The sequence below is a fragment of the Callithrix jacchus genome, chromosome 3 (genome assembly GCF_049354715.1).
Source record: "Callithrix jacchus isolate 240 chromosome 3, calJac240_pri, whole genome shotgun sequence".
Taxonomy (NCBI): domain Eukaryota; kingdom Metazoa; phylum Chordata; class Mammalia; order Primates; family Cebidae; genus Callithrix; species Callithrix jacchus.
In genome coordinates, this window is record NC_133504.1 from 155,917,592 (window position 1) to 155,932,982 (window position 15,391).

A 15,391-nucleotide genomic window follows, 5' to 3' on the forward strand; every position below is an offset into this window, starting at 1 on the left:
TTATGACTAGAAATGCTTACTAAGTTTCAGGTCCATTGCTACATTATTTAGTCTTTCCAACAACTCTATTGGATAAAGACTGAGATTATCCCCATTTAACAGAGAGGAAAACAGACTCAGTTGCCTGAGGCCACCCAGTTTATGGGTGCAGAAGTAGGATTAGAATGCAGGAGGTTAGTCTCTCTGAATCTCCAAGCCTGATGCTGTCACGCCCACTTGAGATGCATCGACAGTAACATGAAATAGTTTATAATATGAGAGTTTGATTCCGTGAGCGAATTGTGGTTTTGAGCTCCATGTTAGTCTTTATTTCACAAAGCCTCCTCCACACTTCAGGTGTGTCTAAGGCTCCATCCTCAGTCCTTCCGTCATGTCTTGTGCATGGATCATGTGGTCCTATTCCCCACTGATGCTCCTGCCTTCCTGCAAGCCTCTGCTAATATCACCTCCAACAGTACCTGCAATCGCAATTCTGAATCAACGACTAGAAGAACCAACAAATGAACAAACAAGGCCTCTATTTGGTACCAAGAACATTAATTTCTAAATAAGGTTCTGACACCCTAAAGAGTATACAAAATAACCTAATGGAGTCCAGAGAGAAAACTTCAGCATTTCTATTCAGATTTTAAACTTGAAAATATAAGAACATTTCAAAGTTTCATTGACAGTTAACATGTGGATTGACACTGGCATCCCCGCCCTGTACATGTGGCTGACAGCTTGAATCATATGTGACTTGTCTTCCTTGGCACCCAAAATAACAGCGAGACTCCATGGTCCATGGGGTTAGCTGTGGGGCCCTGGGCCCAACTGAGAAAGTGGCTATTTGAATTATATTTTCAATTTTATCTAAGCTAATCCTCATAAAACAGACAAGCAGCTTCAAACGAGTCCTGTCCAGAACCACAGTTAATGCTAATAACAAAGCCAGCACAAATGAACAAGAAAAGAACAGAGCTTTTACCATGTCTCATACATTTTTTTGAAGCCACATCATGAGATAACAAGCTAATCAGATCTGACGTGAGGTTTGCGAAAGAAAAAAACACAAAGAACCCCCGATAGCATCAACACTTAGATGCATATCTACTGTTCTTATCAATGACCTTTGCCTGAGTGAACATTATACCTTGGAAACTGGCCAGGAGCGTTTTCCTGCAGTTTACGAAAAACTGTATTTTTCTTAATAGGGTTACAAATGTGGAGATTTAGAACTTGGCCATTCAAAGTACAACCTGCAAAAGGGCAGCGTCAGCATCTCTTGGCAGCCTGTTACAAAGGCAGTGTTGGGGTCCGCCCCAGACCTACTGAATCAAGATTCGCATTTTAACAAGATCCCCAGGTGACGCACAAGCACATTTCAGTTTGAGAAGCACTGCTTTAGAACATTCATCCGGAATAATGTGCATCTTAACATTTCTGCTCTTATTTAGTAGTTTTAGACCTATTTCTCTTGAATTTTTGAACTCAAAAACTGATCATTTCTCATATCCGTTATCAAATGTGCTTCAAAGCTATCAATGATCACCATAAACCAAAAATTCAGCAAAGTAATCAGTTTATAACTGCAGCATGGATTCCTTATTCATCTTGGTATACTTAAAATAAATTTCTTGACCCTCAAGCAATAAAAACTAGCCAGCCACACGTTCGTCTTTTGGATTCCCATCTCAACTTACTTTTGTTTGATCGTCGGCTTTGAACACATAGCAGATGCTCTGCCGATGGTCAGCGTCTTCCTTAATCAGACAAGCAAAGTAACTTGGGTCATGACTGTTGTGAATCAGTTTGTGAACGTGCTGAGGCTTGCACTCAAAGATGCTGGAACAGATCAGGGGATCCCACTGTTGACTTCTCCCTGGCTCGGGTTCACATCTCAGTCCAGAGGGTGAAACACAAAGCCGGACTTGCTTGGTTACAGGTTCCTTCCTGGAGGACTGCCTGCTGAGTCTTCGCACCTCAGCCACAACCCAGGGCAGCATGGGCATGGTGGTCAGGGAATGCACAGGCAGGGAACCCACCAGCTGCAGGCCAAAGTCCACCGAGACCTCGTTAGGAAGCAGATGTTTCCTTGCTGTGAATGTTATTGGTTCCATCTTAGGAACGGTCTGGGAACTCAGCAAAGCAGTTGCCACTCTTTTTCTCTTTTAGACCAAGCAATCTATTTCACATACTTCGTATGCAAAAACCTGGGGGAGAAAACGAGAGGCATTAGAATTTAATGAAGTCATATCAATATGACTTCAAAGGGTTATTGTTTCAGAACAACTCAAAAGCCTGAAACCCAAATGTAAGAAGAGGTGAATATTGGTTCAAACAAGCTCCTCTGCCTAGAAAGAGCTTCTCAAAATTGTATTCCATATAAAACCTGGTAATGGCATAACTGTCACACTCACTACAGGTACCAAAGAGGCCACTGGGAAACTACTGTTAAACATAAGCCTCCTGGCCTGGCACGGTGGCTCATGCCTGTAATCCTAGCATTTTGGGAGGCTGAGGTGGGCAGATCACTTGAGGCCAGGAGTTTGAGACCAGCCTGGCCAACATGGTGAAATCTCGTCTCTACTAAAAATAAAAAAATTAGCCAGGTGTGGTGGCGCATGCCTGTAATCTCAGCTAGTTGGGAGGCTGAGGCAGGAGAATCACTTGAACTCAGGAGACGGAAGTTGCAGTGAGCCGAGATTGCGCCACTGCACTCCAGCCTGGGCAACAGAGGGAAACTCTGTCTCAAAAAAAGAAAGAAAGAAAATAGAGAGGGAAATGCAGTTGAGGGAGTTTGGGTTTGGGTTTGGTAGAAGCTTTTTTTTTTTTTTTTTTTTTAGATAGAGTCTCACTCTGTTGCCCAGAGTGGAGTGCAGTGGCACAATCTCAGCTCACTGCAGCCTCTGCCTCCGCAGTTCAAGCAATTCTCCTGCCTCAGCCTCCCCAATACCTGGGATTACAGGCACCCACCACCACGTGAGGCTAATTTTTATATTTTTTGTAGAGACGGGTTTCACTATGTTGGCCAGGCTGGTCTCAAACTCCTGACCTCAGGTGATCCAGCTACCTTGGCTTGATGACATCCTGCTGTCATCAGCAGCAGGATGATCAGAATGTGATGGTTGACACCAAAGATTAGGTGAGATTGTCCAGAACAGCAGGTGGAAGGAAGGGAAAGGATGAAGTCAAACACAGGAAGAAAAGCCTTCGAAGTACGTGAAAAGAAACAACCAGAAAGGGAAGATGAGAATCAGAAGAGTTTCAAGAAGGAAGGTGTGGCCAAGGTTGAGAAATTCAGAGAGGATGAGGCAGTCAGGGACTATATAGCCCCCTTTAAAGTTTAAAACCTTGGGGACCTGGGCAAGCTTAACAGAGTTTCAGTTGATCTCTAGTGCAAACAAGGCCTTACAAATCAGGGATGGATGGTCAACAGGAAGTGTAGACAGTCAGTGTAGACCTTCCCTTAGAGGGAAGGAAGAGAAAGACAGCCACAGCCAAGGAAAGTCTGAAATTAAAGGAAATGTCTTTTTTTTTTTTAATTGGAGAGACCTTGGTTATTCTTTAAAAATACTTATTAAGCCCCTCAGTTACTCTTTTAAAATACCGATTGAACCCCTGCTTTGAGTCCGGCACTATGGTGGACACGAGGGAGAGAAGAGTGAATCAGACAGATGCACTCTGGTTTTGCATATGTTGTCTCATGTTTAATCTTCCTAACAGCCTGATCTGCTAGAGCCCACTATTATGACCTAGGAAGTTGAAGCCTGGAGAGCTTGAGTCACTTATCACAGGGAACTGGGGGGCAATTTGCGCTTGACTGTAAAGTCCATCCTCTTGACTGCTGCACAAGAATGCATCTTCCACATACACCCTAATGGTGCCCAAGTGTTCTTCTCCCACGGAAGCCTCCTTCCTGAGTTTAGATCCATATAGGCCATTACATGTTCTATCTGGATAGCCTATAGACTTGTAGGCCTGAATTTGGTTATTTTAAAGCTAACTCAGTCTCACCTCCTCCTTCCCAGAATCTCTCTTCCCTCCTATAGACGGTATCTAGGTGAATAGCATCACTATTCACTGAATGGCCAAGGGGTCATTCAGATTCTTTCCTCATCTATTACTACCTCTAACTGACGCCACCATCTCACTCTATTTTCTCACCTGGAGAAAAGGTGCCCCATCCTTCAATCCACCTGTCACATATTTCCTGGAGTAACTTAATCAACGTAAAATGTAACATGTCACACCCCTGCTAAAAATTCTCTACTAACTGGCCCCATGCAATCTGAACTCTTCTACATGGCACATCAGGTCTCTCAGGAATCTGGCTCTGTCTATAGCTCCAACTTCATATTCTCCCCTAAAATGCTTTCCTTCATGCACCTTTTGGCTCTGAAGATAGAGAACTAGTTACGGTTCCTCATACAAAATGTGATTTCTCATGCCTCTGAGCCACAGTGCACACTGCTCCTCTCTCCCAGAATATAATCCCTCCCACAAACTGCAAAGGGTCTGATATTTTTACCTTACTTGCAAACTAACACGTTACACTGCCATAAGTTAGCCTGCTGGTAGAAAACAGGAGACTCCTGGGTGGAGACGAAGGACAATTTATTGCTCAGAGCGGTCACAGTAGCCAGTCAGCCAGCACTTGTGTTGGTTCCCTGACACCTAACTCCCACAGGTCAGGTGACATCTGTATCATGGTGGGTTACAGGAAAAGAAGCTGAGTTTAGGGAGACTGAACTTTTTTGTTTGAAATGGAGTTTTGCCCTTGTTGCCCAGGCTGGAGTGTAATGGTACAATCTCGGCTCACCACAACCTCCGCTTCCCAGGTTCAAGCGATTCTCCCGCCATAGCCTCCTGAGTAGCTGGGATTACAGGCATGTGCCACCACGCCCAACTAATTTTGTAGTTTTAGTAGAGTTTCACTCTACAACGGAGTTTCACTGCGTTGGTCAGGCTGGTCTTGAACTCCTGACCTTAGGTGATCCACCTGCCGCGGCCTCCCAAAGTGCTGGGTGAGCCACCACACCTGTCCGGAGCCTGAATATTTTATAGTGGGAAGTTCAGGAAGCAATCATGTCTGCCCTTTGCTCTAGAGAAGACTCTGTTTCTATCTTCCATGACTGTTTGCTGTAGAGACACGATGGAAAAGGCAGTTCAGAACGCAGGCGCTCAATGCCCTGCTCACCGGATGTGTAGAAACAGGAACGACCCATGGAGCATCAACTCCCAACAGTCCCCATCCTTGTCTTCTGTTTCCAACTGATACTTAACATATACAAAGTCCTACCTTAAGCAACTACCACCTCTTTTTTCCAAGGTGATTTAGGACATGCGTCAGCAGGCTTTTCTGCACTTTGTACCTAATCACAATATTTAAGAGTTTGAATAGGTGTCCCTCAGGAAGACTGTAAGCTTCTTGAACTCCTCACGTTTGGGATTTCCAAAGTCAGTATTCAAATTTTAAGACTTTTCTGAAATGGAACTGAAGTCTATTCTTTCTACTCTATGTTTTTCTGCATAATATATATGCACAATGTCAAGAGCAAATTTTTATAATATAATTTGAACACAATTCATAGCTCATTTTTTATTTCAAATGTTCAAACATTCAAAAATAAAGCAATACTTTCTTTACAGCTCAGGCGTTTCATGAGAGTGTAGTCCCTGACTGTTCTCTAAAGCACAGCTTCCCCTAATAATGAAAACAGACTTGAAGTTCACATAATCCCATAAATAATGATCTCTCTTTCTCTTTATTCTCTCTCTCACTTACAGGTGAAAATGATATTAAATGTCTGGATCACCTTCTACTCCCGTAACAGAATCTGTTTCATGCTCTAACTGTTGACAGCTGTTAATCCCAAAACATGTTTAAAGAAGTACTAGAATTATTACAAAGGATAAATCTGAGCTCTACCAATTATTTTAGATGAGGCAGTTATTAATTTAGTGGTAACAAGCATAGCAAAATGACTTTCAGTTTCCTTCTTTGAGTATAGATGTACACAGTGCCAAAAATTACTCAATTCAGTCGGTAGTAATCATTCATCAAATGAGTCCTGCCATTTCATTGACAAAACTATTTGAATGGCTAAAGTTTTTGCTTTTCTTTTTCTTTTTTTTTTTTTCGAGACGCAGTTTCACTATGTTGGCCAGGATGGTCTCGATCTCTTGACCTCGTGATCCACCCACCTCGGCCTCCCAAAGTGCTGGGATTACAGGCGTGAGCCACTGCGCCCGGCCAAGTTTTTGCTTTTCAACCAGCTGTAGCATGTTTTCAGCTTCTCTGTAAAAAATACATTAGATCTTAGCATTGTTCATAAACTATCAAATAAGAAGTTCTACCTTCGACATAGCCATAATTATTTATAAGCAATTCAGATTTTGCTAATACAAGATTCAGGGTAATTTAGACCAGGTGAGTATCTACATTACTTGTCAATAAAAAGTTCCATAACAGAGATAAACTATGCAAATATATTAGGGGGTTGACGCAAAAGTAACTGCAATCTTTGCCATGAAGAAGAATAGCAAAAACTGCAATTACTTTTCAGCAATTTAATATAAACCATTAGATTATTTTTTAAAGCCATCTTAATCCACATTATTTGCACTCAACCTCTGACCATACTTTATGCCCCAAATAGAACCTTACATTCCAAGGAAGAACTCTCATGTTTCACACCCTCAGCAAGAAATACTGTGATTCCAATGAGCTTCTAGTAATGTTCTTGCTAGTAGAGTTGTCTGTGTACACACCCTGTCCCTCTCCGGAGAACCTTTGTATTCTGTACGACTCCTATCTAGCACAGTCTTTAAACACAGTAGCTACCCAAGACACAAAGATGTCCTTTATTAGGACAGTTTCAATAATCTTGTTAATGAGTCCTGCTATGCTACGTATCTCCGGCAGTATGCACTTAGAATCATAAAATTTTAAAGCTAACAAGGTCCTTTCAAGTCATTTAGAAATTTCCCTAATATTTGAGCTGAGGCAACTGGATTCTGGAAAAGTTAAGTGGTGTGTCCAAATTTAGTGACAGAATTGGGACAATCGAAGTCCCTGACTCCCATCCAAGTGCTGCAGAGAACCCCAACTTCCTTATGAAAACACTTTCAAGTGTGAAATTGAAAAAGCAAGTTACTCAGCTTCTTCAAATCTCATTTATTCTTATAAGAGAATGGAACAAGATCATCTCCAAGTTTTCTTCCATCTCTAAAATCTGGTGAATCTTATTTTCATCATGTATAATATCAAATGTCCCCAACGTTGTGTGGGGATAGAAAGCTGCTCCCATCTTCCCTTCAAGAACAAAAATGTGAGGGAGGTATACAAGGAAAGGATGGGAATTACTGATCAGGAACTGAGAGAAGCGATGGCAGGTGTTAGTAAGCTGCCTGTTGGGAACCCCCTTTCTTCCCAGCCCCCTCCACTCCTTCCCAGCAAACCCCAGAGAGCAGGATGGGGGCTTTCCAGTAACTAACAACACAACAGCCTCTGCAGTTTCAGCCCTCACCTCCTCAGAATGCTGGTGGGAGTGGGGAGGGGGAGGAGAAAGGACGAATGAAGGGGTGCTAGTGGCCTCTAACTCTAGGCCCGATTAGGAACCAGCCAATATTGATTAGCAGTTGGGGACCTCAGAATGGGCAGGAAGTCCCCAGGCGGCCACTCACATTGCTCTGTGAATCAATGGTTTAATTTCTCTCTTCTTTACCCCAGATGGAATGGGCTTGCAACTGAACAGAATTATATTGCAACCTGAAGTACTCTAATACCATGCAGTAGGATCACTGGCTTGGCCACACTCTTCATCCACTTCCTCCAGAGAATTCTACCCCAATGGGAGCTGTGTGTTACTCACCCAAGAATCCCACAGGTAGCAACAATCCTTGGAGTAGAGGCTCTTTCACCATTGCATGGAGCTCCTGAAACCAGTGGTTCTAAATGTTTTCATCATCAGGATGCTTTAGCACTAGGGTGTGCCTCTCTAATTTCACATGTAAAGTTATGATGCTTTTAAATGACTTCTTTCTCATATAAATTATTGTTACTATTTGAGATGAAGTCTCGTTCTGTCACCCAGGCTGTAGTGCAATAGCATGATCTCAGCTCACTGCAACCTCTGCCTCCTCCCCGACCACCTGGGTTCAAGCAATTCTTCTGCCTCAGCCTTCCTAGTAGCTGGGATTACAGGTGTGCGCTACCATGCCCGGCTAATTTTTGTATTTTTGGTAGAGACGGGGTTTTGCCATATTGGTCAGGCTGGTTTCCAACTCCTGACCTTGTGATCCACCCGCCTCAGCCTCCCAATGTGCTGGGATTACCGGTGTGAGTCATATAAATTAGAGTCAATTTGAGGCTAGTCCTTTAGAATGCCACTGTCACTTCTTATACTCTTTTTATTGCACAGAAAAAAAGGGTGGGAAAATGGGGGAGGGTCCTAGCCAGGCTTCAGAGATTATATATAAACCTCCCATCTGCAGGATTTCTTTAAGTTATTCTGCTAAAAGTAAAAAAATAGTTATTAACACATTATCTTGGTGTGTTTATTAACTGATTTAACTCACAGCAATGTTGGACAATAAGGAATATTATCATTGAATAGGGCACAGAGAAGTGAAGTCACCTGCCCAAGACTGTATTGTAAGAAGTGGCAGAATTGGGATTTGAACCCAGGCCCTTTAGCTCCAGAGTTTGCTTGCTCTTAACCACTTTGCTAGAGGAATATCTGTTGACCACCTAGAACTTCATGGACATTTTACATGATCTTCTGTGTGTTCCCAACTCTGAGAAGTAGGTTTTGTCATCCTCATTTTACCAAAGCGTCCCCTCACTAATAAACTGTGAAGGCAGGATTTGAATCCTCATCTGTCTTGTCCACAAACTTCTGTTGTTTCTCATAGAACAGTATCTTTAGATGGGAATAACCCTCAAATATCTTTCTAGTGGATTAGCTGGGTTGTTCTATCTAAATTTTGCTTGGCCTCAGCAATCCAAACCTAACATCAAAATTATACTCTAAAAGTATAAAATAAATAAACATAATAATAGCAATAAATAATATTGAGTGCTCACTGTGTACCAGGCACTGTTCTAAACACTCTGCATGTGTAAATTCACTAATTCTGACAAAGAATCCATAGTGCTTACCTACTTTGGAAGTTTAGATGTGCTGACAAATATAATGTGCTGTTAAATAAATGCATTCTCTTATTTATTTATTTATTTATTTGAGACGGAGTTTGGCTCTTGTTGCCCAGGCTGGAGTGCAATGGTGCAATCTCGGCTCACTGCAACCTCCACCTCCTGGGTTCAGGCAATTCTCCTGCCTCAGTCTCCTGAGTAGCTGGGATTACAGGCAAGCGCCACCGTGCCCAGCTAATTTTTTGTATTTTTAGTATAGATGGGGTTTCACTATGTTGACCAGGATGGTCTGGATCTCTTGACCTCGTGATCCACCCACCTTGGCCTCCCAAAGTGCTGGGATTACAGGTGTGAGCCACCGCGCCCAGCCGCATTCTCTTTTTAAGAGAGAAATATCTGTTGCTCATCTCAGAGAAAACAGGCACACTCAAAAGTAAATGCCTCTTTGTTGGGACTAAAACGTGTTTCCTACATTCTGCATGGCTTGACAAAAACCTATATATCAAGAGTCTTTCAGGTGGCCCAAATATGACAAATCTTTTTCTAAACATTTAGAATCTGAAAAGGGACACATTGCCCCTAAATCTAAGATCCCATCAAATGCAATTTTTGGCTTAGCAATATCAAAAAACTTGAAGATGAAAACCTTCATGGATTTTGTGAATAATCTGGTTTAAAGGTATTTTTATTGGACTGTGGGGTTGGAAAAAAAGGAAAGTCATAAAAGAAATTGTAAGGCAACAGTTCTGACTGAAAACCTAAATCCTTTGTTATCAGGGCTAAAACCCCAACACTCCTCAGCTGCTGAACGGACTCAAGGGCGCAATCATGTTTCACTGCAACCTCTGCTTCCCAGGTTCAAGTGGTTCTCCTGCCTCAGCTTCCTAAACAGCTGAGACTACAGCCTCATGCCACCACACCTGGCTAGTTTTTGTGTATCTAAATTTTTGTAGTGATAGGGTTTTGCCATGTTGGCCAGGCTGGTCTCGAACTCCTGACCTCAAGTGATCCACCCACCTTGGACTTCCAAAGTGCTGGGATTATAGGCATGAGCCACCATGCCTGGCCATGGATTCAGTCATTTTAATGAGAAGATTTTACTTCTCAAGTTTAATGACCAAGAGATGAAACTGGCTGAGAAATATATCAAATATTGAAACTGACGTGGTCATTAAACTTGATAAGGGCAGCACAGTAGACCAGAAAAGGGCAAAACAAATGATCCTGAGGCACCCACACATACGCAGGAAGTCCCCAGATGGGCTGTGATACATTTTCAGTTCTCTGGAAATCTGAAAAGAGCAAAAACTGGGGACCTACATACAAAGAAATGCTGTGGAGACAGTAGGAAGGGCTTCAGGGAGCTGCCATTCTGTCAGATCAAATTAATAGCATGCTCAAAGACAGAATCCTCTGGAGCCCCTTGCTCTCCTCCCTACCTATTCTGCCAGGAAGCTGGTGGCCAACAAAGCAGGCAGCTGTGGTTCCTACTCCAGGCATCAAGACAACTGAAGATGCTGCTGTGAACACAGAAGAGGTAACAGCCATGCTGCTTGGTGCAGCCTCCCCACTCCCCACCGCTTGCCAGTGGTACATTCTAGAAGATCCTAGAAGATCTGGACCACAAAGGAGGCACTCACCCACATCCGGTTCGGCACAGGGGTACATGTCATTGTGATTGCAGCCTTCCTGGTCAGAGCTGCCTTCTAGGGAAGTGGGGGACAGGGATTATCACCAGCTGGATGATGAGGAGGAAGGGCAAGGTCTGTTGCTTCAGAGTTGCACATTTCCTCCTAATATCCACTAGCGTTTTGACAAACTATGCCTTATGGGACACCAGGTCGACACTGACATGACAGCCACCCAAGCAGAAATGCTGTCATAGTGAAAAGGGGAATCCCCAGCACTCTCATTGGAATAGATAAAAATAGACTATGACAAGGAATCTCATTTGCAAAATTTTCCTTTGAAAATATAATGTAAGAATTTATAACTATACCAATGATTTTTTTCCCCCTGTTCTCCTGATTTGCAAATGCCTGGACAAATCCACATGAAATAAATCATTTTAATGATCACCTGATGATTTTATTTCCTGCTTTGAACCACTTAGTCTCTTCCATGTCTCCTTGCACTCAATAGTGTTTTATACTCATGTTCACTTCAGAAAATGTCCCCTAAACTTTTTTTTAAGAGATGAGATCTCACTTTTTCATCCAGGTTCAAGTAAGGTGGCACAGTCATAACTCACTACAGCCTCAAATTCCCGGGCTCAAGTGATCCTCCTGCCTCAGCCTCTCAAGTGGCTGGGACTTTGTTGTGGTCTTATTTTTCTATAGTATGCTAGAAAATAACAAGAAACGGGCAGACTGTGAAACTATGATAGCATCCAATTTCAAATAGTTGTAAAACACCTGTTTACAAAAGCAGCTAAACCTTTTCTATGCAAACTCTTTCATGCAAAGTCCTTATGCCTTAAGACAGCTCCCGAGAAGGAGCTGATGATGATGCACTCCTCTTTCCCGACCAAGAAAAGCCATCTCAACTCTAGAAAAAGCTGTCAAACTCACCTGTTCAGGGATTACTAATTCATGGGAGTGACAGAATACGAAGAATCAGAAATATAAAAAGTCGTTCTCCAAAGTGGATTCCTAGCCACTGGCAGCAGCTCTTCTTTCATTCTTACACCCCAACCCCTCCCACAGGCAGCAGACTCCCCAAACAACAAAACCCAGAGGTGGCCGTTCTCCAACTCCTACCAATCCCAGCTCACATCTAGGGAGGTCATTCTGCTCTCCTAAACAAGGGGTTTTGACCAGGGCCTCTGCATTCAGCTTAGGACCAGTGCAAAAAGTTTAGAAGTTTGAACTTGTACAGATAGCTCAGTTTCTTGGGTGTGACCCATTTAAACCAGGTCATTTTTTAAACGCTTTCAAAGTCCGATTTTATTAATAAACAAAATCATCCCATCATAAAGGAAGCAATGAGAAATCTATGAAGTGAAGACGTATCCATCAACATGGGGCACCCTGAACATTAAACTGTTTGGTGGAAGGAACAGCCATCACTTTCAATTCCTTTTCTTTTTAAAACAACTTCCGGAAAACAAGCTATGTTAAATAAAATCAAAACAGGAAAAGCCACATCTAGGTGGATTTCAAATAATGACGCCTCTTTGAAAAAAACAAACAGAAAAAAAACCTCAATGCCTGGTGAAGTTTGAGGGGCCTCATCATCACAGAACCATCAGGAAGCGGCTAGAAACAATTGAGCAGGGTTTCAAAATGACTGGTACAGGATGTGCCCATAGAAAGAAATGTTGCGCGCACTGGCGGAGCTGCCAAAGTTACTACTGCAAAGTACCCTGAACTTTTAAAGGGTGGCTTGGGGTCACTCTGACCACACTCTTCCCAATCTGGTCTCCTTGCAAACACGCTAGCCCTCGAGATATTTGGCGGCAGGGGGGAGGGGAGAGATGCGCGGACCAGTGAGAGGGCGGGGGGAGAAGCCCGCGGAGCTCTCGGGTCGCTGGTAACATCAAGGTTTCGCTTTCGTCTGGGGGTGGGGGTGGGGGTGGGGGTGGGGGTGGGGGGCCGGAGAGCAGCGAGATGGCAATGAACTTCCTCCCTCGAGAGACCCCGCGGGCTAAGTCAGCAGGAGCGTCCCTGCGCGGCCAGCTGTCGCCCTCTCCGCGGCCAGCCGGGGCAGGGGCGTGCTAGGGGCGGGGGCGGGGGCGGCCACGATGCCCCGGGAGGAGCCAGCGGGGTGGCGAGGACGAAACCCCAGAAGGCGCCTTACCTGTACCGCGGCGCGCTCAGAGCCCAGGACCCGGCCGAGAAGCGCAGGTGCTCGGGGGCATCCTGGGGACTGCTTGGGCGGGTGGGGCGTCCATCGTGCCCTGCTGGCTGCGCTCTTCCAGTCGCGGGAGGCTGGGGAGGGGGCTCCCCTCGGCTCGGCGCCCGTCTCTTCTCCACCCGGCTGAGGACACAGCGGGTCCCGCCGCGGCGGCAGCAACAGGCACTGGCGGACGGTGGCGGCACCAGGAGCAGCAGCCGAAGAAGAGGAGGAGGAGGAGGAGGAAGAAGAGGAGGAGGAGGAAGAAGAGGAGGTGTCTGAGCGCGGCTTTCGTTTCCTCCTCCCCGGCTGGGCGAGCGCTGGAGAGGCGAGGGGAGGACAGGAGCCGGGATCTTCCCACTCGGTCCCCGGGGAGCCGGGAGGGGGACTCGGTGCTCTCCTCCTCCCCACTGCGCCGTGTGACTGTGCCCGGGCAGCACGGCCCGGACAGGCGAGTCGCACGCGAGCAACAGCTGCTGCACTGCGGGTCCACCGCGGCCTCCCTCCCCTCCTTGCCACCCCCCGCCCCCCAGCCCGCGGGCCATCCTCTGCCAGTGTCTGTGGGGGAAATGGGGGGGGGGAGGTACTCGGGCTGACGCCCCATCCAGCCCCCTCCGCAGGATCTGGGCACAGTGTTTCCCTGAGGAGCGGGGGATTCGAGGCCCCGCTCGTGATGCAGGCCCTCGTGGCGGGATGTGCAGTCGCACACCCTGTCCTTGGCGGCCTATTTATAGCAGGTGGCACTGCCCGCCGCTCGCTCGGCCTGAATGGCTCTCAGCAGGTGGCACTGCCCGCCAGTCTTCCCGAAGGAGCCTCGCCTCATCTGCACCCTCTCCTCCCCTTCTCCCTCCGAAACGGACGTGGTAAAAACTGCACAAAACATGGGGGGCGGGGGCCGGGGGACGACCAAGCCACCTGGCTCTTCCCCGCCTTGCCCCTTCTCCCCGTCCTTGGATGATGTCAGGGGGTGAACTGAGGCACAGATGCCCTATGGGGCGCTGGCAGGCAAGGCAGGAAAATCTGGGACTCTGGGAAACAGCGAAGGCGAAGTGCCCTCCCGGGACTAAATACTAGGAAACTCCATTTCTAGCCAATTGCGGGAGTGACGCAGAGCCTGGATTAGGCGCTTTTTCCTGCCCCGCGCTCTCGGCACACGCGCAGGAACACAAACAGGCACAGGCACACGCACGCCCCGGTGTGCCTGCCCCCGATCAGGTTTGGGGACATTCCTAGCGGTGTTGCAGAGTGCAAGGAGGAAGGAGCTCGCTGCGAGGACTGGGGGATGGCAGTGCGCAAGAAACAGGCAAAGCTCCCAGATCCGTATCCCACCAGGCACACAGGCACAACGTCACTGGCAGGGTGGGGAGAGGGATTTGAGAAAAGTAAGAGGCATCACATCCTCTCCAGAGACAAGTCCATAGGGAGGGGAGAGCCGGGTACTCAGGGAGGCAGTTGCAGACACCCAGGTGGCATCTTTCTGGATTTTTTTTTCCCTTAATGTAGCTGGAGGTGGATTTTAGGGAGGTAGATGAGAGTTTGAACTGTACAGCTGGACTTGAACTAAATCCCAGCAGGTGTGGTTTAGGCAAGGTGCTGGACCTCTGGTCTTCATTTTCTTACCTGTTCAATGGGACCAATACACACCTTACAAGACCTTTGTGAGGACAAAGCAGGAAAGTGTATGTAAAGTGGCCAGTGCAGTGACACAGACGTACATGGGCCGTAACTAAAGGCAGCGGCTATTATCAACGTTACTATGGCTCAGGAGGCAAATAGAAGGCCAAGGTCCTCATCGTACCAAGAACATTGTCTTCCTTGAAGCCCACTGAGGCTCTTGGAGGCTTTTAGATTAGGGCTGTCTTATGGCATTCCCTGATTTCTCTGGATGTCATATCCAGGGGAGGTATATTTAAGTGGACACAAGAGTTGTATTCACAGTTTGACTTAAAACTCTCGCAATAGTGGTAGCTATTCTTTGTAGAGGGGTTAGTCGATTTGGGATATTGTGCTAGATACTGTCTTTAAATATTGTCACTAATTTGCTCAAAAACTCTGCAGGACAAAGATTGTTAAATCCATCTAAGAAGAAAAATGAGGGGTTAATGGGCTGGGCACAGTGGCTCACTCCTGTAATCCCAGCACTTTGGGAGGCCGAGGCAGGCAAATCATGAGGTCAAGAGATTGAGACCATCCTGGCCAACATGGTGAAACCCCATCTTTACTAAAAATACAAAAAAATTAGCTGGGCATGGTGGCGTGTGCCTATAGTCCCAGCTACTAGGGAGGCTGAGGCAAAAGAATGGCTTTAACCCGGGAGGCAGAGGTTGCAATGAGTTAAGATCACACCACTGTATTCCAGCCTGTTCCAGCCTGGTGACAGAGCGAGACTATGTCTCAAAAAAAAAAACAAAAAAAAAA

At 45.8% G+C, this 15,391-nt stretch overlaps 2 protein-coding genes and 1 long non-coding RNA gene across 6 annotated transcripts in view; all 3 read right to left on the minus strand.

The window, feature by feature from the left end:
* TBC1D1 (TBC1 domain family member 1) overlaps nucleotides 1-2,178 on the minus strand; it is a 234,596-nt gene extending 232,418 nt beyond the window's left edge. For all 4 annotated transcript variants that reach the window (XM_035293897.3, XM_035293899.3, XM_035293898.3 and 1 more), the window contains exon 1: nucleotides 1,683-2,178. In XM_035293897.3, the coding sequence (XP_035149788.1) occupies nucleotides 1,683-2,099 (417 nt within the window). In that variant the 5' untranslated portion in view covers nucleotides 2,100-2,178. The remainder of the gene's footprint in view (nucleotides 1-1,682) is intronic.
* Nucleotides 2,054-13,676, minus strand: LOC144581830 (uncharacterized). Its single transcript, XM_078367397.1, has 2 exons — nucleotides 12,938-13,676; nucleotides 2,054-2,192 (listed from the first exon to the last, which is right to left on the minus strand). Exons 1-2 carry the CDS (start codon nucleotides 13,516-13,518, stop codon nucleotides 2,165-2,167), a joined length of 609 nt encoding a protein of 202 aa, XP_078223523.1. The 5' UTR covers nucleotides 13,519-13,676; the 3' UTR covers nucleotides 2,054-2,164.
* LOC144581831 (uncharacterized) lies at nucleotides 6,092-6,746 on the minus strand. The gene is made up of 2 exons (XR_013533152.1): nucleotides 6,650-6,746; nucleotides 6,092-6,280 (listed from the first exon to the last, which is right to left on the minus strand). It is a non-coding gene; the product is annotated as an uncharacterized LOC144581831 (long non-coding RNA).
* Nucleotides 13,677-15,391: the final 1,715 nt, after the last annotated feature.

Excerpts from the sequence above, each read along its gene's own strand:
- LOC144581830 (XM_078367397.1), bottom strand. The coding sequence starts at position 13,518 with ATGGCCCGCGGGCTGGGGGGCGGGGGGTGGCAAGGAGGGGAGGGAGGC. Across the intron at positions 2,193-12,937 it reads CTGAGCGCGCCGCGGTACAG|GTTTTTGCATACGAAGTATG; the intron begins GTAAGGCGCCTT and ends TTTCTCCCCCAG.